The sequence below is a fragment of the Gavia stellata genome, chromosome 4 (assembly GCF_030936135.1).
Source record: "Gavia stellata isolate bGavSte3 chromosome 4, bGavSte3.hap2, whole genome shotgun sequence".
Classification (NCBI taxonomy): domain Eukaryota; kingdom Metazoa; phylum Chordata; class Aves; order Gaviiformes; family Gaviidae; genus Gavia; species Gavia stellata.
Genome location: NC_082597.1, coordinates 75,791,796 through 75,817,715, shown reverse-complemented (window position 1 = coordinate 75,817,715; position 25,920 = coordinate 75,791,796). Strand labels below are relative to the sequence as shown.

The 25,920-nt window shown below is 41.5% G+C and overlaps 1 protein-coding gene across 2 annotated transcripts in view; it reads right to left on the bottom strand.

The window, feature by feature from the left end:
• Positions 1 to 569: 569 nt before the first annotated feature.
• Positions 570 to 25,920, bottom strand: part of RASSF8 (Ras association domain family member 8) — a 91,449-nt gene continuing 66,098 nt past the window's right edge. For both annotated transcript variants that reach the window (XM_059816785.1, XM_059816786.1), the window contains exons 3-6: positions 23,222 to 23,417; positions 10,687 to 11,576; positions 6,822 to 6,966; positions 570 to 5,674 (exon numbers count right to left, since the gene is read on the bottom strand). In XM_059816785.1, the coding sequence (XP_059672768.1) occupies positions 5,553 to 5,674; positions 6,822 to 6,966; positions 10,687 to 11,576; positions 23,222 to 23,324 (1,260 nt within the window). In that variant the 5' untranslated portion in view covers positions 23,325 to 23,417 and the 3' untranslated portion in view covers positions 570 to 5,552. The remainder of the gene's footprint in view (positions 5,675 to 6,821; positions 6,967 to 10,686; positions 11,577 to 23,221; positions 23,418 to 25,920) is intronic.

The window sequence follows — 25,920 nt, the reverse complement described above, 5'->3', positions numbered from 1 at the left end:
TTAATTTCTTCCTGCTCTCTGAAGCATCTGTGCACCTTGTATTTGTTGTGTGAAGATTCTGTACATTCAATTCCTCCCCCTGATCATCTCCAAACAAACCCCTGCCTTTTTGGCTTTAAGTTACACTTCCTCTGAGTCGCTGACCAATTCTATCTTTTCAGGATTAATAGTAATCTTAGTAACAGTTCCCCAGCTGAAAACAAGCTACTCCATTCTCTTGTAGTTCCTGGGCTGTATCTGATTAAAACAGATACAGCATGTTCACACTTCATGATAGAGGACCTCTTTTGTCTGCCATAGAGGCCGCACACCAACCAGCTGTGTGTCCCACACGTCCAAGTAAATTGCCATTTAGGAGTGTTCATTGTGTCCTAATGCTCGACACACGGCCATTTCTGAAAGCGTTTGAGCTCTAGACACACCGAGCATTACCTTGACCTGCTTTCAGGCTAAGTGTTCTTTGACAGACAGAGTTCCAGTAGCTGTATCACGAGATGCGCGCGAGACATACGCTGCAATTCCAGCAAACCATGAACTGTAAAGACCCAAAGTTTCAGAGGGGAATTTATTGTATGGGAGCATATCCAATATCTCTTGTCAACCATTCATGAGAATAATAAAAAATAGAAGCTTTTTAAATGACAAAAAATATAGTTACATATAATACAGATTTTCATCTTGCATTGAAGCAGAGCACGAATAGAATGCTCACTCGTGTTTTCACAGTTAGTTTGCGTTGCTTCTCTAGGTTAAAGCGTCAGCAATTCAAACCTTCCAGTCAGAACCCCTGGTTAGTAGTTTCACGGGGTGATCATGAGGGTGAACGTTCTCTGCATTTTGATACCCTTTACAAATAGAGCAGACATACTTGATCCATTTCAGAACTACTCAAATTTTCAGACGTACCAGCTATGCTTGAAACAAGGCATCCTTGCTGCAACTGAAAGATTTTTGTATCAGAACATGCTTTTAGGCCCAATTCAGAACACATCTATGGAATACTCAGGAATGTGCTTAAATCCCAAGTTGGTTCAAAGGGCTCCGATTTGATCCTTTGTGATCACCTCTGCTTGTTCTGCCCCTCACAAGCACTGCACAGTGGCATGAAGCACTAACCAGTATTTGATCGCATGTGTAAGTTGCTTGCAAGACCACAAAGGATTTGAACATTCTTCAGCACTCCATTTACTTGAGACCTAAATGCATTCGCTGCATGCATATATTTATGTATATACTACACACACTTACCCCCAACCCCTCCCCACAATATTATTGCAATAATTCTTTGCTGGTATAACAGTTTATATACCAAGTTTCACTTATTTAAGTTTTCTATAAACATAGAAAAAAACACCTGAAGAGAGCTAGAACAGCTTTCAATCAGTCACTATATTGGCATTGAAAGCTTTATTTTGAAAACTTTAAGCAGCAATACTGAATAAATAGACAGAATGATTGTTTTGTCATCTCCATACAACCGATGGCCTTCATCCAAAACATTAAAATACTGTAGCAAATAGAATAAACATGCATGTTTCAATGTTCTAAGAAAAAAAAAAGTGTAATATAAAAGTAACACTTTGACACTTATTTTAATACAGTACAGACCATTAGAGACTATTTTCTGGAAAAAATATCTGAATACAGTTTTGTTATTTACATGGATCATTAAGGCCCAATTCACTCAAGTTAATGCACATCAGAAATTTATATGCTTCAAGACAACTCACTAAAAATTACAAGATCAATTTTTTTGCTCATACTCATATGATCCCAGTTCACTAAAATAATGCAATACTCTTCACGCTAAAACCAAGGCAATTATTGCCCCAAGAGGAGATTTTTATTTTACTAAAGATCTTTTCCCTCTTACCTCACAATGAAAGTATGTTTGCATATTGCTAAGGCTAGTGGTAGTTCTTCAAGAACTCCCTTCCAACTTGCTAGGGTTTAGGAAAGCAAGTAATCTCAAAGCTAACATACCACTTCCAGAAGCAATTCAGGCACTTGGGAACCTAAGTCCCACTGAAAGATAATGGGAGGCAGGTTCCCAGCTGACTTTTCAGAGTGGGACTTGGGTTTCTCCATTGCTCAGGCATTCAGAATGTTTACCTTAGCCTTAACCTACTGGCTTTTCAAACGGTCAAACCCCCCTCTTTTCCCCTAACAACATAGCATCACCAGCAAAAATAAACTGTATCCTCACAGATGAGAGAGGTACAGAGTTAATTTCCCTTAGTAATAAATTACAGGAGTTCTCCATATAAATTCCCTATACACTGGAAAATAGTGCTTGTGTATTCAACTATTTAACGCAAGCAAAAAACCCCATTTTTATCATGCTGGCCAGTAAATAATATGGCACTTGTTAAAATTAGTATGTGTAGCTTCCTTTCTGCTAATGCCCCTTAAGTAGGTTTGAAACACTTCTGAAAATAATTTTGTCTACACTTGTAAAGAAAGACTGAGGTTCTGCAGTTGATCAGAAGCAAAACTCCTAACGCCACAATGTGAGGAATTTTTATAACTGTAATACGTTGTTCAATTCACATTTAATGCAAGGGCATGCCATTTTTGGTTTATTTACAGAGAGGGTGAAAATGCTACAGAACTTTAACCTGGGTGAAATTCAATAAGCAAGAGGAGTATGGTGGGGGCAGGGGGATTTGTCAGTGTCTCGCAAATGACAGGTTTGGATACCAAAGCCTCTCCTTTGCCACAACAGTGGCTGAAGCTGTAAACGTTTTTCAGATCACCTTGACATGCTAAAGCCCTGACAAGGAGGGTCCACTCAATGATGATGCAGTGGCTGCTCCTGAGCCAGCTCCAGGCTAGCCCTTCTGTCAAACAGCTGCTGCAATCAGCAGATGCTATTTTTTAACTTAAATGGCAAATTCCTTCCTTGATTGTATTACAAAGCCATAACTCAAGCCCTCCAAAGCTGCTCTTCTCTTTCCTTTTCATGCTTTTCCTCCTCCCTCCACCTTAAAGAATATCCTGGCAGAGAAAGAGAGCAGTTTTTATGAAGCAAGAGCCCAATTCAGCTCAAACTGACAACTGTGGGAGATGGACCAGTCACAAAGTATGACAAAAACATTAACTGGGTAAGTGTGCTGATCTGCCTTAAAAATATTTCATCTCAGTACAAGACTGAAATTGCAACAGGCTTTTCCTTGTGTTTCCCCCCACCCCCATGCAGCATAATTTGGGCCAGACTTTGCAAGGTGCCAAGTGCCTCAGTTCTCTAACATCAAGAGGTGCTGAAGATGCAAGATATCCACTGGAGAGGGCCATTTTATTTCTGTAAATTGAACGCAGAATGTAAGGCATATATGCTCAAGTACCTTGGACAGATATTGTCCCCAAACTATGTGTATTTTACACTTTTTTTTACTATATATATATATACACTTTTTTAATACAAAGTTACGGGCACAGTAAACATGAGCACAGAATTGTGATAAACTAACAGTAAATTCTGTGAGCACTGCAAAGATTCCTCAGGTAGGAACATCTCATTTTCCAGTTTGCTCACAAAAAAAAAAAAGACGACCTGATAAGTTAAACAGTAAAAATTCAGAATCCATTTGGAAAGGTCCTTTATATATTCACAGCCTTATTTGTCGCTGTTAGTCTAAATACAGCAGCATTTTTAGAATATATGATGCCATTAGTAAGTGGAAAGGGGAAAAAAATGCATTAAACACTCAAGAGTCCTTCATCTTCTACTTTATCTTATAAAACTTCCATTTGTCAGGAAGCTCCTTTTTTAAGAAAGGAAATTTAAATTAACATTTATCTGCACATCAGTAAATCAACACAAGAGGATGCTAGGAGTTAAGAATTCTGAAGTACTTTCTATGGCAAAAAGCTTTGAGTTTCCTACCAGTGGTAAAATCCTGACCCTACCAAAGACATCAGGAGTTCTGTCATCTTGCCACTGAGTGAAGTCCAGGTATTCAACACTGCAGGGAAAGCACGGTGACCCCCTCTCATCTCAAAGGGATCTCAAAGGTGGGGATTATGGTATGAGTTGCTGTTAGAACAGGAAATCCAAATGCAACTAGGTAAGGCCCATCCTTTCTCCAACTCATCCATGAGGCCAGCCTCCTAACGTATACAAAGTGTCCCACTGATGCCAGTCACTTTCTCTACAAACTTGGTGTCCGCTTTAGCAATCTAATTTCAAGGCCCGTAACCAACATGCTCCTTGGTAGTGTCTTATTTTCTGCATGGAAGCCGTTTTGTCTAATCCTTGCTTGGCTTTGATTGCATTAGAGAGACATCAAGATACGATAAAGTTCTCTTTTCACGTTTCATAAAAAATTACTACCAAATGTGTGAATTTCCTGTTTGTAGGCTTTATATTCTGTAAGTGACTGAGCAGCAACACATCTTTCAAAGAGGCTAAAGGTCTACCAATTAGCACTGGGGACCTGGAAGGAAATCCTGGCCCCGCTCAAGTCAACAGAAGCTCTGCTATTGACTTCATGGGACTCTCTGCCAGGTTTCTTCCCTCCACAAAACTTGAGTGAATTCTGGAAGGCTGGAAGAGGATACTAATTTCTCTTGTGTTTTTTTTCTCCTCCAACAGCAAGAGTTACTGCAAAACAAGAACACTGTAATGGCTAGTGGAAAACAAAGTATAAAATCACACACAGTGAAAGCCTCCTACTCTCTTTTGGTAAGATATATGAAGACAACTTCTTACATTGTTCTTTTCTCAAAAGGCATATACAATGTGGCAAAATATTTCAAATATACATTTTATATAATAAAATATCATCTAACTAGTGCATCCTCAATCATATGCTGGAAATCTTTTTACCAAGCCAAGGTTTAAATTCTGTAAATCTTTTGAACACTAGGTGCTTCATTCAAGGCAGATTCAACAGCAAGTAAATCCTACAAGCTCACTTTTCAAGCCTTAAAAGGTAGCAATGGATGGAACATGAGATATTATGACCCACAACAGAAATTAACAAGTCAGTGGTGAGAAACCATTTTAATGGTTCAGCACTCCACAAGACTCTGCATTGCAAATTGTTGTACTTGATCAAATGGTGGATGTTTGTACACGCAAATTAAAGTCACCTTGTCAGACTGCCGTACAGCCATACGTGATTATTCACAAGTTAAAAATAAAAATATAAAAGGTCAACATTCACACGTCCATTGATGAAAGGGAATAAATTAAACCTCAGATAAGTTGCATACATGGTTTCCTTCACCCTCAGTCTTTTATTTATGCCTATACAAGAAACAATACTTTCCCAAACACTTCTGAAGCGGCAAAAACAAATGAAGGTTTTTGCACTCTAGCTGTGTTTACAGCAAGTTCATCCTTGCCAATTATGAATCAAGACAGTTCCTCTGTCTCTTTAGCATCAGTGCACAGGGTATGGCTCCAAGTGGTGTGTTGCAGGAAGAAGAAAAAAAAAACGGTGACTTAAAAAAAAAAATCTTCTTCCATTCATCATTGGCAGAATAAAACAAAAGTGTATCTCGTCCAGGGTACCTTGCTAGGTCCTCTCCAGAAGAGGTATGTACTGTCATACATAAATGCCCTCCGGGTTAAAACCAGACGACAGGGGATTCTGCAGAATCCGAAGGTTACTGGGGAGTTGCCTCGACGAGCCAGGGCGCTTCAGTGACCCAGACTGAAATGTTGGCTCTGCACAAGAAAAAGGGCAGTCAGAAAAGTCATCATCAAGAGTAATGTCTGTAGAACACCTCTCTTCTTCCTGCTTAGTGCAGTGTGTGCTTAGTGAAGTATAGAGAAACTGATACCACATACAACAAAAAATTCAAATGCCTGACTAGGAAGTGATGAGATCTAAGGTGCACACCTCCTACTCATTTCAGAACAGAAAGATATACCGTCTCAATATAATTACCCTCCCACAAGGAACATGCACATGGATACATGCAATACATTTATACAGTAATGTGCAGGAAGAGCTTGTACCTATACGTAACTCAAAGCTTCAGCTTCCTGCCCACTTAACAGAATTTTCATGTAAGTGCTGACATTTAAAGCCTGGCTGTCTTTCCTTCTGTCCCCACCTCCCTATCCTCCCAATGCCTTTTGGTTAGAAAGTTTTCTGAGAGAAGGGACAAAACCAGGTAAGAGGAATACAAGCAGGGTACTGGGTAAAGCACACCACAGCAGAGGCTGAGCCACAGCAAAGGAGTTTTTGCTTGTGCCACAGTTGTGACACACATTTGAAGTGCTCCCATGTTTCTGTCTAGGAAATTCTGAATTCGGATGTGGGCATGTGCAGAATGCACTGATCTCACTAGGGGCAAAGTCAATTTGCACATGCCATAACAGCCATCTGTGCAGGACTTCCGGATGGCTGGCAGCCCAGCTGGATTAGCTCCTATTCCTGTGTGGCGGCTGTCTGGGATTTCTTGAGATCCAGACACATTCCTTTTTCTACTTTGACAACACATCCCCCCAGAAGAGGAAGAACCCAGATGAACAGCAACGTCAAGACATGCAATCATGTTGCGTGCCAGCTTACATGCCTGCAGCCATGGCAGCCACACGTGAAAGCTACTGGTCTAATGGGTTACTGATGGGACAAACACATGCCTAGGCACAGTGGGAGAGAAGTTATTTACATACTGCACTTTATTTATAGCTTGCTAAACCCTTGAAATGAAGAGAAATATTTGACACTGTGCTTTCGTAATACTTTGCTAACTTCTTCGCTAACAAAGCATTCACTTCATTTATGAGTGCTAGCATTAACACAGCAGGTAAACGCATTGCCATCCCCTTCTCCCGCCCACCAAAAGCATTCTGAGTACTGCACCTCTCTCGAGCTCCACATGTGGGGCCTCCACCTCAACAGGGTCTGCTGGCAGCACCGTGACCTTCGTTCCTGTTTGCTGGATGAACTGTTGGAGATTGACCTGTCGCAGCTCCTTTGTCAGTTGCTCCAGTTCTTGTTCCCTGTCCTGCCAGGAAAGAGAAAACATCTGGTGAGCAGCAGCAAGCATAAAGCAGCACTTTCAGATTCTATTTGCAGCTGGGCAACTAACACTTCTCCTTTTGATGAGAAAGCCTCCAATTTTTAAATTGAACTGTAAATGGAAAAGTTGAAAGGTATTTTACTCTCATAATTTAGAAAGCGAATCAACACTCACTATTACTTTTTAGGGGTTACTACTAGTCTGTTTATATTGCTTCTTGGATGACTACCGGATGTTTCTCCTATCACCTGAGAAAAATTTTGGCATAACAGATGTGAGCAAATAAAGGTAGTAGTGAGCACTCTGAAAAAAGACATCAGCTGAGCATCAGTCTGGCACCAAATCTTAGCTCTGCCAGAAGCGTCCAGCATGACTTGGACAGCTCATTTAGTTCTTTTTTTCCTAAAAGGAGAATAATTCCCTTCTCTTGTTGTTCTTAACGTTTTCTATTTAGAGTGTAAATTTTTATGGACAGAACTCTCTCACTCTGCAAGCGTACTGCATGTTGTACAATGAGGCCAAATCCTGGCTGGTTCACCGCTCCTTCACAAGCACAGAAGATGATCGTTTAGGGTCTCCCTCAATGCTCTGTAATTCTAGCATGGTATACAAAACCTACAGCTCTGATAGATTACAACAGTCTTAGACTACAATTATACTCCCCCAACACACACACACAGATTCAGCTTCATTAGCAGACAGTTGCATGGGGTACTCCTTCCACAGCCAGGATGGGCTTCACCTGTTTGGACACACAAGGGATGGGCTAGCTACCCAGATGCCAGGCAGCATGTCTGTGGGCATTTCCACGCAGTGCATACTGCTACGTCTTCATTTTGGCATGGAGGTTGGGTCAACCTTCTTTTCCCTAGTTATCTTGTGTAAGCAGAATTATACATGAACTCACACAAGAATTGGGGGAGAATAGTTTTGTGGATCTGTTCTAGGAACAGTCCCCAACAGCACAACCCTCTTTCATTTTAAACTTGGTCACAGTTGAGGCTGAATTCAACAGTTAGTAAGAAAATTAACACAACTGATCTGATGTCTAAATTAGAACCTTTTAAATGCCAATTGCTTTGTCACTGATGTGTTTGTTTGACCTGTTCAGTCAATGCATACCATGTGGTTGGTCTCAGCTTCCCGTGCTAGACTTGTGTTTCCATTCACTGGCTATGACCTTTCGGAGAAACCGGACTGAGAAATGGAAACCAGGTCGCTTCCAAATTTTAAACTGAATTTTTCTGTAGAATTGTCTTATTTTAGGCCCATTAGACTCTACAGGGACACAGGAAATTCGCAATGGTCTTTACTTACTACAATGTTAATTCTACAGCTCCATGTTTTATGAAACTGTAACAAAGTTGCCACTGAAGGGAATTCAGTTCCTTTAAAAAACCTGAATCACTTAAATAGGCAGGTTAGCAGAACTCACGTCGTAAATAACCTGCTCTTGACATTTCTCAACTTTCACAGGAAATAAGGTAAAAATGTTAAGTATCACCCCAAATCCTGCTGGTTTAAGCTCTTAAATTTAGTATCTAATTGTGAAACTTTAGTGAGATCTTTTACCTGAAAAAGGGTGGGATTTTGGTTTTTTTGTTTTGGGGTTTTTTTTGCATTTAAAAAATCTTTCTCTAGGAACAGGGAGAGCAGAGTGCTGCATCTGATCCTTACTTGAACATAGGCTCATATTGTTGGAAAGTAGTGTTATTGAGGTGGCTAGACAAAGGAATGAAAGAGAAGACGTAGGATAAATTACTAGAAATTTCTCACATGCTACTAAAAAAATGCCACTTTCCTGTTCTTATCACTTGAAATCTAGTGAACCAAAATTTTCTTTCCTTCCTTACTGAAAGGCCTATAAAAACACCCATGCTCAGTTTTCTAGTTTCAGATCAGCAGTTCTATGAATATTAATATTTAACTTTCAGCATGCAAGAAAATATTTCTCTATTTCCTCCCCCCAAAACTGTATAATACAGAGGTGAGTTTTTTTTCTCCTGGACTTCTGGATTAGTACACCCTTAGGTTTAGAACAAGCTTGGAAGATCTGAATTTAACAGGAACTTTCCTGAAAAAGTGAAACCCTAGCCTACCAAAAAAAAAAAAGGCGAGAAAGATTTTGAACTCATCCACAGCCTCACTGAGTGTTACTGAGGATAGGTAAAATACGTAAAGTGGACTTGATGCTTTCTGTTAGTGCATATCCTTACGTGTAGTGTATCTGGAAATTCAGGATAGATAAATATGGCCAAAACTGCTTATAGTTTTCATCCATTTTGCTTTGGATGAAAAGATTACATTTTTTTCCCTCCTCATTTAGTAAAAACAGCTTATACTGACATGGTTCTCAGTGCTCAGAAATAAGGATGCAAAATCCCTTTACATATTCACAGCAGAATCACCTTACTGCAACTGCAGCACTGTGGAACACAGTAACTGAATCCCAGGAATACGGCAAGAATCGCAACTCAAACTGATGTGTGGTGCCTCAGTCCTATCTTACGTGGCACATTAAAATCCCAGGAGCCACAATCTTTCCTTCACCTCATCCAGCTAGCAGCTGGATTTCCATTTATATTTATTCTTTCATGCTCTATCAAGTTCCAAGTGATATCATTAACTTCAGCACGGAACCAGAGATATGTGCCACAAATACCTGAGATGTAGAGAAAATAAAGTCCTGAACACTAGCAAGTCAGACAGGAAAAGGGAGATCCTATTCTTTAGAACAAAAGCCCTGTAAGCTAACAGTTGTTTGAGCTCTACATCCGTCTATCCAGGTGCTGGTGCTGGACTGTTCTTTTTAATTCATCTACTTTGGTGGCAGACAAACCTAGCAGGAATCAGAAGTTTAGCCTCAGAAAAGGCTATGATGGTGTAAATTTCCCTGAAATTTAACAATATGAAGCACTGAGCTGCCAAGATCTAGGACCTAAATCCTCAAGATATCTAACCCCAAATCAACAGGGGTTTGAAGACGAATACTTTTAAAGGCCAAGAGCACTATGGTCCCATTTAACACCCAGCGGTACAACAATCCCCTGCTAGCCCTAAATGTGCTATTGTTCATGCAGGAGATATTATTTGTTTGAGGTGTAAAAGAGCCCAGACCCACTCGCACAGCAGCAGCTCGCTGGAGCTGGCGAGCACTCCCTCTCAGCAGGGCGAGGTGGCTAGATGCATTGCCATGGGTGCAGCCACACTGCCCTCAGCTAGTTTGGCTGATACTAGCTCTGGTGTTTCTCTATCATGGACCACTGCATGGTGATTCTCAGAGGTCAGCAGGCAGTCAGGGAATGGTAGCAAACTAAAGCTGTAACCAATGGGAAAGAAAGTGAGCCAGGACGTGGTGTGGCACTCAGCACTAACGCTGCAGGCCACCCAGACCTTCTGAACAGCCAGGGACACATCCACCAAAACACCTGCTGGTTTATCTTGAGACAAAAAACCAACTACTGTTTTTCTTTTCAGATGGTTTGAATGAGTAAAATACAGACAGGTGAAATGAAAATTGCCTGCTCTTCAAAAAAAATCTGAAATGCAATTTGAAAACGAAGGCAACACTTTCTTCCTTTTACCCAAAGTCACTGTGGAAACTTTCTCGTGTTTTCTTTCATGGGCTCCAAATCTGTGTAAGAGAAATCTGTTACAGCCAGGTCTTTGACTTTTCTTTGCTAGGGATAAAAAGGACATTCTTACCTGTAACCTTTTGGTAGCTTGGCCCAAAGACCTTTCTACAGCTTTAATGCCATTTTCCAATCTCAGACTCTGCTGGCCCTGAATATCGATCTCACCCTTCACCTTCTCGATCTTTTCCTTGACCTCTTCTTCATTCACTTGGGACTCTTGAACTTCCCGCTGCAACTTCTCTGCTTCAAGGCCACTTTCCATGTTGTGGATCTGAGACAGGTAGTCCTTCAGCTTGCTCTCGCACTCCAGGATCCTCTGCCTCATCTCCTGCAGCTGCTCCTTCAGCTGTTTTTCGTTCTCCTGTTCGATCTGCAGCTCGTTTTCCCAGAACTCCTCCTCTTCAATCTCCACTTCGTTCCTTTTAATCTTCTGCTCTAGCTTGAGGATTTCCTCTTCCAGGCTGGAGTTGTACTTTTGCTCCCAGTAGCGGATCTCGGCTTCGTTGGACTCCAGCTGTTTCTCAATGCACTGAAGTTTCTCCGTCTGGAGGTGGATCAATTTCTTCAACTCATCCGCTGTTGTTTTACAGTTGTTGAGCACCTTTTGCTTGAACTCGGATTCCTTGCTTTTCCCAAAGATGTCCATTAACCCCTTGGCCCCGCCGGTGAAGGTGAGGGACTTCCTCTTCGGCTCCCTCCTCTTCATGGATTTGTCGCCGGCAGGCCTCAGCTTGGCCAGGGGAGGCAAGCTTTGCCGGTACAGCGTCCTCTCCGGGATGCGAGCCACGCTGTCCGAGGTCGGCCGCTCGCTCAGCGAGGGCCCGGTGCGGCGCAGGATCAGCTGCACGTCGCTCGCGTACTGCCCCCACTTGTTCAGCGAGACGATGGGGTTTTCGTGCGGCGCCAGGTGCCGCTCCGTGTCCCGCCATTTCTCGATCAGCGTGTACCTCCCGGTGCGACCTGCAAGGCAAGCACAGCCGTCAGCGGGGCGGCCCGCCAGGGGGCGCTGCCGGACAGCGACAGCGCCGGGCGCCGGGCGGGGCCGGCGCGGGCGCCCCCCGGCGGCCGCCCGGCGCCGCTCTCCAGCGGGCCGCTCGCTGCGCCTCGGGCTCGCGAAGGGGAGCGGGGGTGCGCGGGGGTGCGCGGGGGTGCGCGGGGGTGCGCGGGGGTGCGCGCGCAGGAGCTGCTGCAAGGGGAGGAGGCGCTGCGGAGGCAGGACCCGCGCTCCTCTGCAGGGTCTCCTCAGAGGTGTCTGTGCCTGCGGGCACTGCCCTCCGCAGCGGGAGCGGCACAATGCTCAGCGCGCTCGTCTCGCGTCAGAGTAATGCATGCTCCTTCATTTACTGAGCTGAGCACGGCGTCTACGTATTGCTTATTTTAACTGCAAACTATCTCAGGAAAATCCTCTCCGCATACAGCGGTAACTGAACGCGCGAGTACCGATTTCCACGGCACGCACAACTGAGACGGCACAACTCCAGGGCTTTTTTCAGATCTGAGGTCACTGAAATTAAAAGAAGTGACCTAGCGATGCTGCTATCTAGCAAAGAAATACATCAAATATACATCCCTAGAAGAAGGAAACAAGAATTTCTTAGAAAGAGTTCCACACCTTTCATACAGCCACATAGAAAAATCAAAATTTGGAGACGATGTATTTGCTTCTAACTGTTATCATCCATCAGAGAGGCAACTGTTAATGACTGCCTGAGCCTTAGTTCACCATTTTGTCCCCCACCTCCAGTTAGCGGGGACACTGGGGAAAGCCGGCTGGGGGCCACGGCAGCATTATGCCAGCTCACGTGGCCCGCGGCAGCGCTGCCGACATGACAAACCTTCACAGCGCAGAACACAGGGACAAGCGTGGCAGAGGCTGGAAATGAGCAACTTGGGCTCCCTGCAGACTCCTCATCTGCAAGAGCAGTTCGCAAGCCCCCCCGGAGTACACAGCCTTCAGGAAGCAGCTCAAATCCTTTAACAACTGTCAGGATGTTTTCTGACCTCTACATGGACAGCTAGCGCTACGATGCAGTATTTTAGGGCAGGGGGAAGCACAACTTACGTCTACGGCTCATTTGTGGTGCTGCCAAACATAGTTAATTGAGTTTCCTCTGGTACTCCTTATAGGATGCTTTGAATGCTACAAAAATACAGCATTTGAGGTTTTCCACTATTTTTATTTTTTCTAACCATTCTTACTACTTTGAGATACAGCACTCTCCAAATGCAGGAGAAAGTATCCCTTATCATGAGAGTGACTTCACTTAAAAGCCACAGCATTGTTTACAAAAAGACGTGAAAGATCAACTGCTTTTAAAGCATGTGATCCTGATCAATTTCTGAACAGCTCCACAATTGCCATTAACCTTAAAAACATCATTAGCTATTTTAATGCATTACATATATCCATTTCCATGATAGATCATCATTCAAATGAGGATTTATTTCAGCACATAAATGCCTAAAATACCTGTCACATATGCAACTATGGAGTGGGGGACTTGGAATAAATGTAGTTACCAGTGGTAACCCATTTGATGCGTTTTCTTTCCTTATGCCACCTGCCCAACCACTGCACTTTTCCCAAAAGAACAAAAATATCCTAATCTCAGGCTGGACATCTGCCTCTGGCCTCCAACCACAACACTCGCGCAGACTCCCCACCTCAAATTTGTAGGAGACAAGCTCCACTGTGGTGATTAACACACTACGCGGCCCCCTACAATCTGATATTGTCAGATGAGCCTTATAAAGAGCTCCCCGGGATATAGCCACTGCGTTGGAAATGGTTCCGCTGATCTCACTTTCTCACAATTAGCTCATGATGCAAAGAACAACAACAACAAAAAATCAGCTGTACAGGCACCGCCTAGAAAACAGGCTGCTTTGGCTGACGGGTCATACTAGCGATAGTTAGCTGGCCAAATAAGAGACCAAAACGTCCATGTTCACTTCCAAGTTAGGAGTGAGAGCTCAAAGAATACGTGAAGATTTGACTGATAGAAGTCGGCAAAACAAGGCAAGCAGCATGGCAACAGCAATCCAACCCCCCCTAATGCCTTATAAATAAATGACTTGAGGTAAGCCGGGGGGGGGGGAGAGAGAAAAAAAAAATCTATTGGCATACCAACATGCTTGGTCAACACTCTCAGAAACAGATTTGAAGTTTATTGTAATAAAGTACTTAAAAAACAAGTTTACTATGCCAAGATACAAAGTCAGAGATTTTTGCCAGCCCACAATATTGTTCATTGATCCATGAAGATTTATAGTTTGTAGTAGGCATCAGTGTTATTATAGGAAAAATAAATCTAGTGCTGTTTGCCATAGCATACTAACAATAAAATCTCGGAGAAGAAAAATGAAGTAAAAACATACCACAGAACCCAGGACAAAGGTTGCATTTTACCACTCCATTTTGCTAATCTTAAAAGCTTTCAGCTTTCAACTTGTAATCATGGTAATGCTACTAATGTTCTTGTTGTGTCAGAAACAGCCAAGTTCAAAGAAGTCTTGAAATTGTAAACAAGAGTAGCACTAGGGGAGTGATCAGCATGCAATTTCTATTCACTTTGCTATTAAATGCACTACTTAAAAGAAATGTAACAAGAGGCAAAAAAAAAGAAAAGGGGGGTGTGGGGTGTGGAATAAAGCTAACAATCTCGACCAAAAGTGAATTAAGGAATTAAGCAAGGCACTTGCCAAGAACTATTTCCACCTTAGCTTAGGGGTCCAAATCAACATGCAGTCCTAAATAATGAACTCGGCACTCAAGATCCACATAAAACAAAGTGTTTTGTAGAAGGAATACTTAATACAGTTCAAGAACCACACCTGGAGTTCAGTGTTAGTCTAAACCAAAGCTGTCCTCATCCGAGATCATTACCTAGGTTTCGTGTATTCAGCCTATGTATGATGCAGATTAACAATACTTGGACAACCACAACTGTGGTGTTTGCTTGCATTAGAAGGGATTAACTCACAAATGAAAGGGTGAATGAGTTAATTCAAAACTAATGACAGAATATTTCAGAACACAGGCATCCCTGTAACAAACTGCTGGTTTTGACATGCTACCATTGACAAGGAGAAAGCAGGTTGCTTGGGTTGTTGACAAGGAACAGTTCAACACCTGCATGCTGCTTCTTGTCTTGTCTGTTGTCCACAAGCTTTCTGAAATAGAAATTCTTTGTGCTTATACAGCACCTGGCAGAACGGAGTTCTACCTCATTCACGCAAACCGTATCATTTTAAAAATTAGTCACTGTTGTATTCACGTAATGCACCCCATACCAGCAATGTATGGTATTCATTAAACCATAGTGTGTTTTTCCCAGCTGCATATTGAACACACTGAATCTCATGCAAATTTATGACGTATTTCCAGGTAAAGTTAGAGGAGCAGCTAAGTAGTCAATTCAAGGAGCTGCCCAAGCACAGCCTTGTCAGTGGATCCCTTACAACTTCTGAAATCAAACTTCTTTTTAAGGACATACTAGACCAGTTTTCTTTTTTGTTTTTAATACTTCTGTCAAAGCCTTGTACTTATGATGAGAATGGTAGAGAAAACAATCCAGACAGCCCCAAACAAGCACCAGCAGTGCTGTGTTCTATGGTTCCCTCTTCAGAAAACAGCAATTCATGGGCTAGAGAAAGCACAGAGCCTCTACACCCCATTCGTGGGCCAGCTACTTCTCATTAATATTCTGTGCTGACCCACTGACCATATAATGGTCCCCCACATGGACCATATAATATTACCATCTCAAAACAATCATCAAGAATTTGCATCTGTTTTGCAAGACAGCAAATGACAAGCTATCACAGAAGTAGGTATATATTTACATATATAAAGCACACTGCATCTGCACAAAGGGCCAGCGTCGGCGTTAACAGGTTAAGTTTAGACCTACAGCTACCTAAGCATACAAACATCACAGGTTCTATTAATACAGGACCATCTTCAAAACAATCTTTTATTTTAAAAGTGAGAAAGAGACCAAAAAAGGACATATATGGACTCCAGAATACCGATGTTCTGATGTCCCACAACTAGCTGTCATGAGTGGTTTGAACCCGGCTCTAATGCCACCGGCTATCGCTTGATCAATGAGAGATTAAAGAGCTAATGACAGCCAGTATCCTGGATCAGCCACTGCTCTGCTGCACAGCCAAACAGCAAGCTCTGGACCCAAGTGCCCATGTCATGTGCCCAAGCACTGTAGTCTTAGTTTGGGACTGATGTAATTTGGTAATTTAAACACAGATTCCATTACAATGAACGGTGATTAAACTAAAGAAATATAGGAACAAGTTAATTGAACTTTTTTTTTAGACTCTCAAGAGGTGGACTTTTAAATTACACTCCATGAAGGTAGTTGGACCCATATAACTATTATTCACTTCAAGCTTCTCTATATGCTTTGATACTTGCAGCTGACACAGTAGACATGAGCAACTATTTCTGCTGCCAAAAGTCAAAATGAAATTCCAAAGAAACGTAGCAGTAGTGGTGTTTCTCGTGCAACACTTCTGGCAGGACTGTGACCTGAGAGGTCATCAATACTGTTTTTCAGGACAGAAATGATTCATCCCTTTTCTCCCTCCCAAAAGTGCATCATTCTCTACATGCAAAGCATTTCAGGGACAGACACTATGATTCTTTTGTATGCAGGTAGCACGATCTACCATGTATAAACGTATCTGGGCCTTACCTTTCCCGTCAGGCTACAAAAGTTTATTTCAAGCACCAAGTAAGATCCAGCTTTTTATTAAGTGTCTCCCATGCTTCACAGCCAGGACGTGCAGCAGTGAGCCAGTGCAAGCAGGTGAGTCACTGCCCTGGTCTCGTGTTATTTCTGGGAAAGGTGGCTAGATGAGCAGTCTTAACCATGGAGGTACCTCTCCTTCCCTAGGGAAGGGGCTAGGGTGGGCAAGAGCAGGCCTCTGTCACTAGAGGCCATGTGGTCTGGCTCCCAGTTTCTCCTCCTTCCCTAAGATCACCAGGATGCACTTGGTGCCAGGGAGTTGCTCTCTGGCAGGCATACTCCTAACTCCCATTTTTGCCAGGGATCCCATCACCTCTGCTACTGCACAGCAGCTGTGCCAAAGACCTTCCCTGCATGGTGGCACTCTGGACAGTCTGAAAAAAGAAAATGCGACTTCTGTCTTACACGCAAGTTTTAAGACAGCCAAACTATAAAGGAAGCTGTACTAGTCTTGCCCTTGAGCTAAATCTGAATTAGCACACCAAACTCACAACAGCGCATAGTGAGAATACACACGCTGTCGCCTGTCTGCGCGCAGGTTTCCATGAAGGTAAAGCCAGGTATGCCAACACACGCTCAAGCCAAACCCAGACTGCCCAGAGCTCTGGGGGCACTGACAAATGCACCCCCTCCCCAGCCTGGATACAGCTTTCTGACCCACTTGGTTTTCCAGAGAGCGCCTTCCAGCCCTAGATGACTGGATGCTGTCTTCCTTAACAAGGCAATATACAGAAAAATAATTATACATGGGTAAAATCTTGTAAGAACTCTTAACATGTGGAACACGTGGGAGAAAATGCTCTGTCTTACCAAAGGGGCAAGAACATTAACTCCTGAATCTTTAACAGCACTGATAGAAAAGTAATTGCTGGCAATTTTAATAAACCCAGCATGATTTGAACTCGGTATCTTTGAAATATGAAGCTGACATTTCATTCATTATGTGATACTTAAGTTAACATCCGTAGCAATTTAAAAAAATACCATTCTAGCTACCCGAGAACTCATTAAATAACCAAGAAAGATTAAGAGTAAAAAAGCCTTTAAAATAGAGGTTAGAGTTTGCGTTGCTCAGTTTTCTTAACTCATGCCATATTATGCACAGACATGTACGCATACCATAGAAAACAATGAAAATCAGAGGAGGGGTCCAGTCCTAGGAAAACATGCCCACGGAGGTATTCAGGCTCAAGTCTAATGACAGTGAGGGCGGTCTGCTTAGTTCACCAGGTCCAGCTGTGCTCACAGTGTGATTACATGTCTTTATCAGGACTGAAATCTTAGTTTATTACTATTAACTTTTTGCTCAAAAAAGGGTATACAAGAGTTTATCATAATCTGACAAAACAAAGCACTTACAGTCGTTTCATCCTTTCAATTGCCTTTCGCCTAAGCACTTCGATGTACTGCACTTATTTTAGACTCATTTCCTAAATAGGTAAAACAATGCAGAGGAGCAGTTTGGCCAAGGTCAAACAGCAAGACGTGGCAAAGCAGATAAAGCAGCCCAGGTCTCTGCTGCACATGCCACCGCTACACTAAGACATACCAAATCCTTAAAGGTGGCAACAAACCATCCCGCCCAACCACCGTGCCTTTCAGCAAGGTTACTGTCACTAGATTTCCGAATCATAAAGTTTATATGATCACACCATGGGATCACCACAGTGTGCAGATTTCCTGTACTTCTTATTATCCCTCTTAATGCTGCTATTTGAAGCAACAGAGAATGAAATGTTGGGGTCAAAAATAACACAAGTTTTAAGTGATTCTTAGCAGTAAACTGCATGATTAATTCAATGTTCAAAAACTTCACTTTGTACCAACAAATATTGTTCCCTTTTTCTAATCCTCTTCAGACTCAGCGCTACGATTCAATTCAACCTCAGACTCTTTCCTCTCTCTCAAACTGTCTGACAGCCAGCTCTGGCCCTTGCTTTAGCAGAAATTATTTGGAGGATGGGACAAACATAAGAGACAACAACGAAGTGGTGTGATTTTTCCAGATACAACTCTGGCTGAGCCTTACAATGCTGTAACACATGTTTGAAACAGCATGAACAAATCTGTGCTTTATTTTCATAAATACACCCCATTTATCTCTGAGGAAAAATACTCAACTGCAATAAAAAAATTGACAGCTGCATTTGTTTAATTTTCAAGAGACAGCTGTACTTCTTGTTCACTGAAGGGTTGCTCATATTCTTCTGAGATTGTGCTACAGCCAGAAAAATCAAAATCCACAGCACTATTTAAACCAAGTCTGCCACTTTAATTATTTGCCACAGAAAATTATGGGGAGGGCAGAAAACAAAAGTGCACTTTGGTAAGAAATTCAAGCTTCACTTCTCTAGGCTAAAATATTATCTTTCTAGGAAACAAACGTGTCATTCTGAGTACAGAAGACACACTCTAGTCTCCAGAGGGAAAAGAAATCACAGCAAATGCAGTAAAAATCCTCACAGGGTCTGGGACAAGAACACTTCTGAAGAAACAGGCCAAGTATATTTGTGACCGCGCTATTCATCACGATATTCCTTTGGAAGATTTTCATTGTTTAGATTTGAATGGAAAACAACCAGTAAAAGCCAATTAAAAAAAAAATCTTCTGTAGTTAAACTACATTTGCCTAAACCATCAGCTAACATGATTAGCTCGCTTTCTTTTAGGATACCATCTGTTTTTCCCTTCAGTATTGCAATGATTTTTCGAGGGAAGCCACTACACTCACACACACTTGACTATAAGTTCATATACCACTTTGCAAAACAGACCCCTGACTGGATTCACCAACCGTCTCATCATACATACAGTTGAAAAGTATCAATAACTTCTTTTTACTTGTTTTTCAGTTGCCCAAATTAAGAAGAGGAATCAAAATGAGCAAGCAGTGTTTATATGAAGCCATTCTGGCATGATTTTCACAGAATGCACAGAAAAGCTAGTGGAAGCAGAAAAACAGGCAGAATCTGCTGTCAAATGTACATTTTTAAAATAGACAATGACGGATGTGAAAAAGTCTAGCTCATCTCTCCTGGCAAATTTTTTTTTAAAACAAGACTCATGGTTCTCCATGTAAACTATATGCTGTGGTATATTTTTACAATTTGGTGAGGGCTTAGTTTCTCATGATGAAATGATCTCTTCTCTTATTTGTATTATGAGGCCAAACCTTCCTCTTTGTAATCTGCAAGCAGCTTGAGTTAAAAAAAAAAAAGAAAGCAAGCAAGCAGCCCTGGATAAAACTTGTAAAAGGTAATATCAAGTGTTCCCCAAGATCCCAGTGAGAGGTGATTTCACTCTCTGGAAACCTGTAACTGGATAGTTTTATGTCTGTCTTGAACAGAATTCCAGAGACCCTCCAACTAAGGCATTTCTAACTCCTTCTAAGCTAGAGACACCATCAGTTACAGTATCCAAAATTATATCCAATTGATACTATTCTCTCTTGCATTCATTAAAATATAAACATGTATTTTTAAAATAAGCTTTGCTTGGATCACCACAGGAGACAACTCTCCCTTCTTCTTTGTTTTAAAGAATAAGGTTTATTTGAAATTTAATTCAAACCCTTTAATTTCAAGCCAAATGGAAGTGAAAAAAACCTAATTTGTACAGAAACCTGGAGTATAATCAGTTCCTATTCCTCAATGATCAAGAGATGGGCAACAGGGGAAGGCGATCATAGCACAGAAACAGGTAACACAAATGTTACCCATCAGGAGCACAGCCCCAAAGGAAGAGAGACGCACAGGCCTTTCCACTGGCAAGTCATAGTGGCAGACACCGATTTGTAAGGAATAGGTCAAGGAGCATTAGCCAGGCAAGTTAAGTGACAGAACTCCACTGCCAATGGATTAGGCTACGCTTTGGGCATGGGACAGAACCTCCTACACAGGGCATAGCCCAGCATGACTTGCCCTTTTTGTTTGGCTAAAATTGCTCTAGAACATAAGTCCCTGTCTTTGCATCTGGGGGCGGGGTTAGAATACTTTAGTATCCTGAAGCAAGTTATTACTGAATTTCCATGACACGAGGGGAGAGTTGGAAAGTAAATAGATGGAAACCTTTTTGTTGCTCTTATCACAGCGGGAGATCAGGAGACACGGCCGTGCATTTGATCAAGCGACAGCAAAAGAAATTTCTTGAAATACAAGGAATTCCATTTAAACATAAGGAAAAAACCTCTTACTGTGAGGGTGACTGAACACTGCGAAAGGTGGCCCAGAGAGGTCTGGAGTCTCCACGCTTGGCCACACTCAAAACCTGCCTGCACATGGTCCCAAGCAACCTACTCTAGCCATCCCTGCTTTGAGCAGCAGAGTTGGACTAGATGATGTTCAGAGGAGCCTTCCAACCACAGCCCATTCTACAAAATCTTGATTTTTCTATTTTTGAAATACATTGTAAAGCTTTACTTTTCATATCTCTAGAACAGAGGCAGCTTCAGTTTGTCCATGAGAAGTTTCTTGAACTATAGATGTCTTAATCCAAGTATCTTTGACTTGTGCTTTCTTCAGTGGATACAGCTGTAAAGTAAGTTAATTCACAGATATTCCAGGCACTGCACTTCAACACAAATAATATACCTCTTGCAGTTCATATTTCAGGCTCAGTGAAGATGACTGCGTTATGTGTCTGTGTTGTATTTTTTAAGTCAAGGACCTAGTAATAAACTGTAAGACAGGATAAAACAAAAGGAGCATCTCAAAAATTTTGCAGACAGACCAACAGACAGACAAAATAATATTGAGTCCTGCTAAGCTATGCGACTGCTGAAGAAGCCAGACAGCAAAGTGGAAAATAAGATCAGAGCCAACCAAGGAGGAAGCCAACTAAGACTGGCTACTTTCCACCACCAAATGTCAGGTGAGAGCTAGAGAGGGATACGTTTTAATAGATTCCCATTCAAACACAAATGACAATTATTCCTGGTAAGGTGGTACCTCTAGCCAAATCAAAGAAGCAGACATATGGTTGCTTTTCTGATGAACGGCCTGACAGGAGGTTTGGGAAAGCCCTATTTGCCGAAGACACGCAAGTGTAATTTGTATGGTGTTTAATACTGTCCTAGCAGCCCCAGTGAGAAACTGGAGTGCAATTGCTCTAAGTGCTTTCTAGAGAGGGTATCTGCCTCAGGAAAGAGTTTCCAAAGGATTATCTTAATTTGGCTCTGGTTGCAACTGAAATTTATCTCCACATGGAACCAGAGTCGCATGCCCCAGATGAACTGGTGACGTGTTACAGAAAAGGAAGTCTGCTGAGTCGACAAAAACTCTGTGTGTTTCCAAGGCTGATGGAGTCTTTTCAGAGTTCAAGCTAATAACTGAGGATAACAGAAAAAACAAAGAGAAATGACACAGGAGAACATTAAATTATTGCCTAGAACTGGGAGTCTGACATTTTTTGTTTTGGGGAGGAGGCAAAGGAAACAGGATGAGAGAGATATTGAAAGCAAAATAAAGAACAGAAGTCTATCACAACCAGTTTGTTTATTTTTTTTTCCTAAATATGTAACACTTCTTAATCATCGCTAGGAAATAATCATGCTAGCATAATTGTGTCTTAAAAAAACCTATGTGCAGAAAATGAGATATGGAAGCAAGCAATTCATAAAGCAATTAGCACTAAATGAAAAGCTGCAACTAACAAACAGTAAAAGCGCATTTAACAGCTAACCACTGAATACAAGATTTTAGAGACATACTGACTTTGTACAATTTTAAAATGAAACTTTAAAAGGTATCTGATGCATATAGATAGAGCATACACATGCTAGCATTGTGTTCAATCCCCTTAAGGTATAAAATAAAAAAGCGCCAGTCTTCTACTCCACCAGATGAAAGTATATGGAAATGATGTCCAGAAGTACATATTTAAATAAATAAATATCAGAGAAATTCAGAGAAACTGACTTCATGCTTACAGGTAGAATATCTAGTTGACGTTCATGGCCGTGCGTTGTTTCTGATGAGAAAATTATTATTTTGCAATCAAGTCAGACTGCTAATACAATCTTGCAAAATTGTTGGAATACTGACAAATGCAAAAGCTAGCCCTTAAATTATGAATTTAATTTTAGGTAAGACATCGGTTTTAATGCCTAAATTTAAATAGTATGTAAAGCCAATTACAAAATTTTAGCAAAGAATAAGATTCAGCATAGCAAGCACTGAAGGGATGAAGTTGAAGCTTATTCAGGATGCTCTCAATCACTGAGAAAGATCTGACAAGACTGAAGGAATGTTTTTTCTTGTAGTGGAGCCTGAAAGATTTTTTTTTTTTTTCACTACACTGTTCAGCAAATAGCTAACACTGAACAGACTTCAAGTTACCATTTCATTAGTACTCAGTTATGTGGAGTGCAGGAGTAAGAGGAGAACTGGAAGGATCTACTTCATTGATCTATACTATTCCCAATATATCTAGGGATACTTACAATGTGTATAATTTCAATGAACGTCATTAGCTTGTGAAAGCCAACCAATTATTTTGCACTGCTTTTGTATTTCTTTGGTACTCAAAACATCCGACAGTTTAGCACCTTCTTTAGTCCATGCTGTATTTACAATGACAAACGGCGATATATTATTACTTAGAGAATAAATTTGTACTGAATGAAAGTTTATAGATTTCAAAGTGTTCATTTTCTTTCTTTTTAATCTCTCTCTGGCAGGTTAAAAATCAAAGGCTGCAAGTTTACCCTGCAAGGTTATCCCACTGTGCATTAGATGTTCATGCGCTACTGATACTCAGTGCAACCCCACCTCCCCTCGGTTTAGCTTCATAAAAAGCTTCTCCCTGGTTCCCAGACACCCGGCTCACACAGTTACTTACCAATAGCCTGAGCAAGGGCTATTACAACTTCCTGGCATGTTGTGACTTCGGTGACCCCACACACAATTCTCTGGACTCCATCCACCCATACTTTGAGCTCCATGGTTCACCAGATCATCCAAGAGCCATGAATGCAAGTCAGTCAAGTCATACTTGCAGTTATACCAGAGATAATGCAGCAGACTTCTCTCAGCAGCTAGAAGAGAGAAAAATCCTGGTGTTTATAGTGAGGCATTACCAATTTAAAAAGTTAACAAATTCACCTTAACACCTGTCGGGTAGAACAGGCAACACAGCCTCCTTTCTTTAAAAACAGAAACAGGAAGCAAACATCCCTTGCTTTAGCAATGTCTAATGTTTCATTACAGTTTATTTCCTAAAATATTCAGTTATTACAAAAAAAGCACCAAAAGAAATAGCATTAAATAAACAACTCTGGAGTAAACTCGAAACAGTTTCCAGTAACAGGTGCCCCTCTTCCTTTATATACTGCCTGGATGTCTCAAGGGACTGGTTATAGATACTACCAGTGTTTGTTCAATAATTCCTAGCAGGTGGTGGCATAGCAAAACAAGGGGGAAACATTTTTAATTACAGCCATCCCCGAGAGTCCAACCTTACCCTCCGAACAGAGGTAGCTGAAGGTTCCTGGCCCTACCAAACCTCTGCATTTAGTATCAACGCTGGAAAACCCAGAAAGGAAAGCGAGCAGACGGACTGCTTCTTTCTTTCTCCAAAACAAGGAGATGCATCAGGGAAAGTGTTGTAGAGGTGGTTTAACCCCCGCCAACGCCATGCTAAAGTGTTGTCCTGGGTTTTTCCATAGGCACTGCAATGATTACCAAACCAAAAAGCAAGCCATACCATCTAGTCTAGCCAGTTCTTGCTTTTGAGTGTGGTTCTACTGCCTTCACTGAAATAACACCAGTCATACCAGCTACTACGCTGTTCTAGCTCCCAATTTCATTTTAAAAAAGAAAATTCCCAAAGTTTGTAGATGGAAAAAATGTTCAGAGGGGGTTGCTTTTTTCTGAAACAGAAAAAATCCCATGAGTCCAAAAATCTCCTTCTGCACTCAAATGCCGGAAAAACTTCGAAGCATAGAAATAAAGTTAGAAACCTCGGGAGCTAGGTTAGGACTTAGCAATCAGCCATTTGCCCTCTGCTGTCTTGTTACCAACAGATAAGCTGTTCAAGGTTTATCTAGTGTTAACTTCTAGATTAGTTACTGATCTGAACTCTAGTGGTTTTGCTATGGGCTCAGCTTTTGTAGTAGCTGCTTTTCTTCTGCATAAATGGATCCCACGAGCATCATGGCTCACAAAAGTTCATTTCTAACTGGAACTGCTGAGATGCTTAATTTCAAAAATTTCAGAGTAACAACTCCAAGCAGAATTGTCTTAAGCATTAAAAAAAACCCATCCAAAAACCAAAACAAAAACCAAACCACCCATAACAGTGATTTTTCTTAAAAAAACAACCAAACAAAAAACCAAAACAAAACCAACAACAACACAAAACACCCCACTAAAAAATCCCAACCCCAAAAACTAATGAGAGAGCTGGGTTATTTAAGCAGTCAGAGGAAAAATAAACCGTGATAATACAAAAAAGGAAGCTCATGTATTCAGGTAATCCAATATGGATAAAGTGATAAAACTAAAGACAGTATTTTTGAAGAATTAAGTACTAGGAAAATGGATAACGCAGGAATAGAGTAAATGAAATCTGAAAGTTATTTAGAGGGGATTAGTAAAGACAAGCAGGGTAGGGTTACACAAGAAACATGGAATCTGATGATGCTGATGGATTTAACAGAACTGCACGTGGAGGCAGAAATGGTGCAGGAAAAACTCGGGCAGCAAATATTTACTACAGTTCATGTTTCGCAGGCTAATCAGAACTGCTTTCTCCTGGTGAAGTGAGTATCTCTTTCTGCATCAAAAAGATGCACTAGTGCAGCCCTCAAGCTGGAGCGCAAAGACGATTTCCCTCCTACAACCAAATACTTCATTCTGCAGCTGACAAGTATCGACACCTGATCCAGAAGACACACTGATCTTCACCTGACAAGCCGTGGCGGTCAGCAGCAACACACCTCAAAGCCCGTTAGAGCCCGAGCAGGCACACCACGCTGACAGGACGAGCTTCAGGGGAGAAGCACAAAGCGAGTCAGGTGTAAAGTCAGCCCAGCACACCCCCCACACCCCCTGTCCAGCTGTACCCATTTAGAAAACAAAAGAAAGATGAATGAGTCCAAACGTGTACGTAAAACCAGATTTCAAACATGCTTGAATAATTAATCAACAAAAAAGTGATCGCTTTTAAGAATACCAGTGTATACAGAAGTGGAGACTTTTGAGACATCGGTAAGCACCTGCAAACCCAAAGAGGCCAACGAGTTTAAATAAACATTTTCCCACATAAAGTGACATACTTCAAAGAAAACTGCTATCCGCATAAGTATTAACAGTGTACTAATACAGAAACACTTCAGTCAGGTAACGCTCTTTTAATGTACCAATAAACTAAGCACAAGAAGGTCTTTTACTAGCCCGTAATATAACAGTGACTGAAAAAACACCTAACAGGCCCCATCAGTGACCTCCGTTGTTTATTCCTGGACCAGTTGTCTTCACAAATAAACAGACCTCACATTCCAAGCCCAGCCGTAAGGAACTTTATTAATTAACTTAATA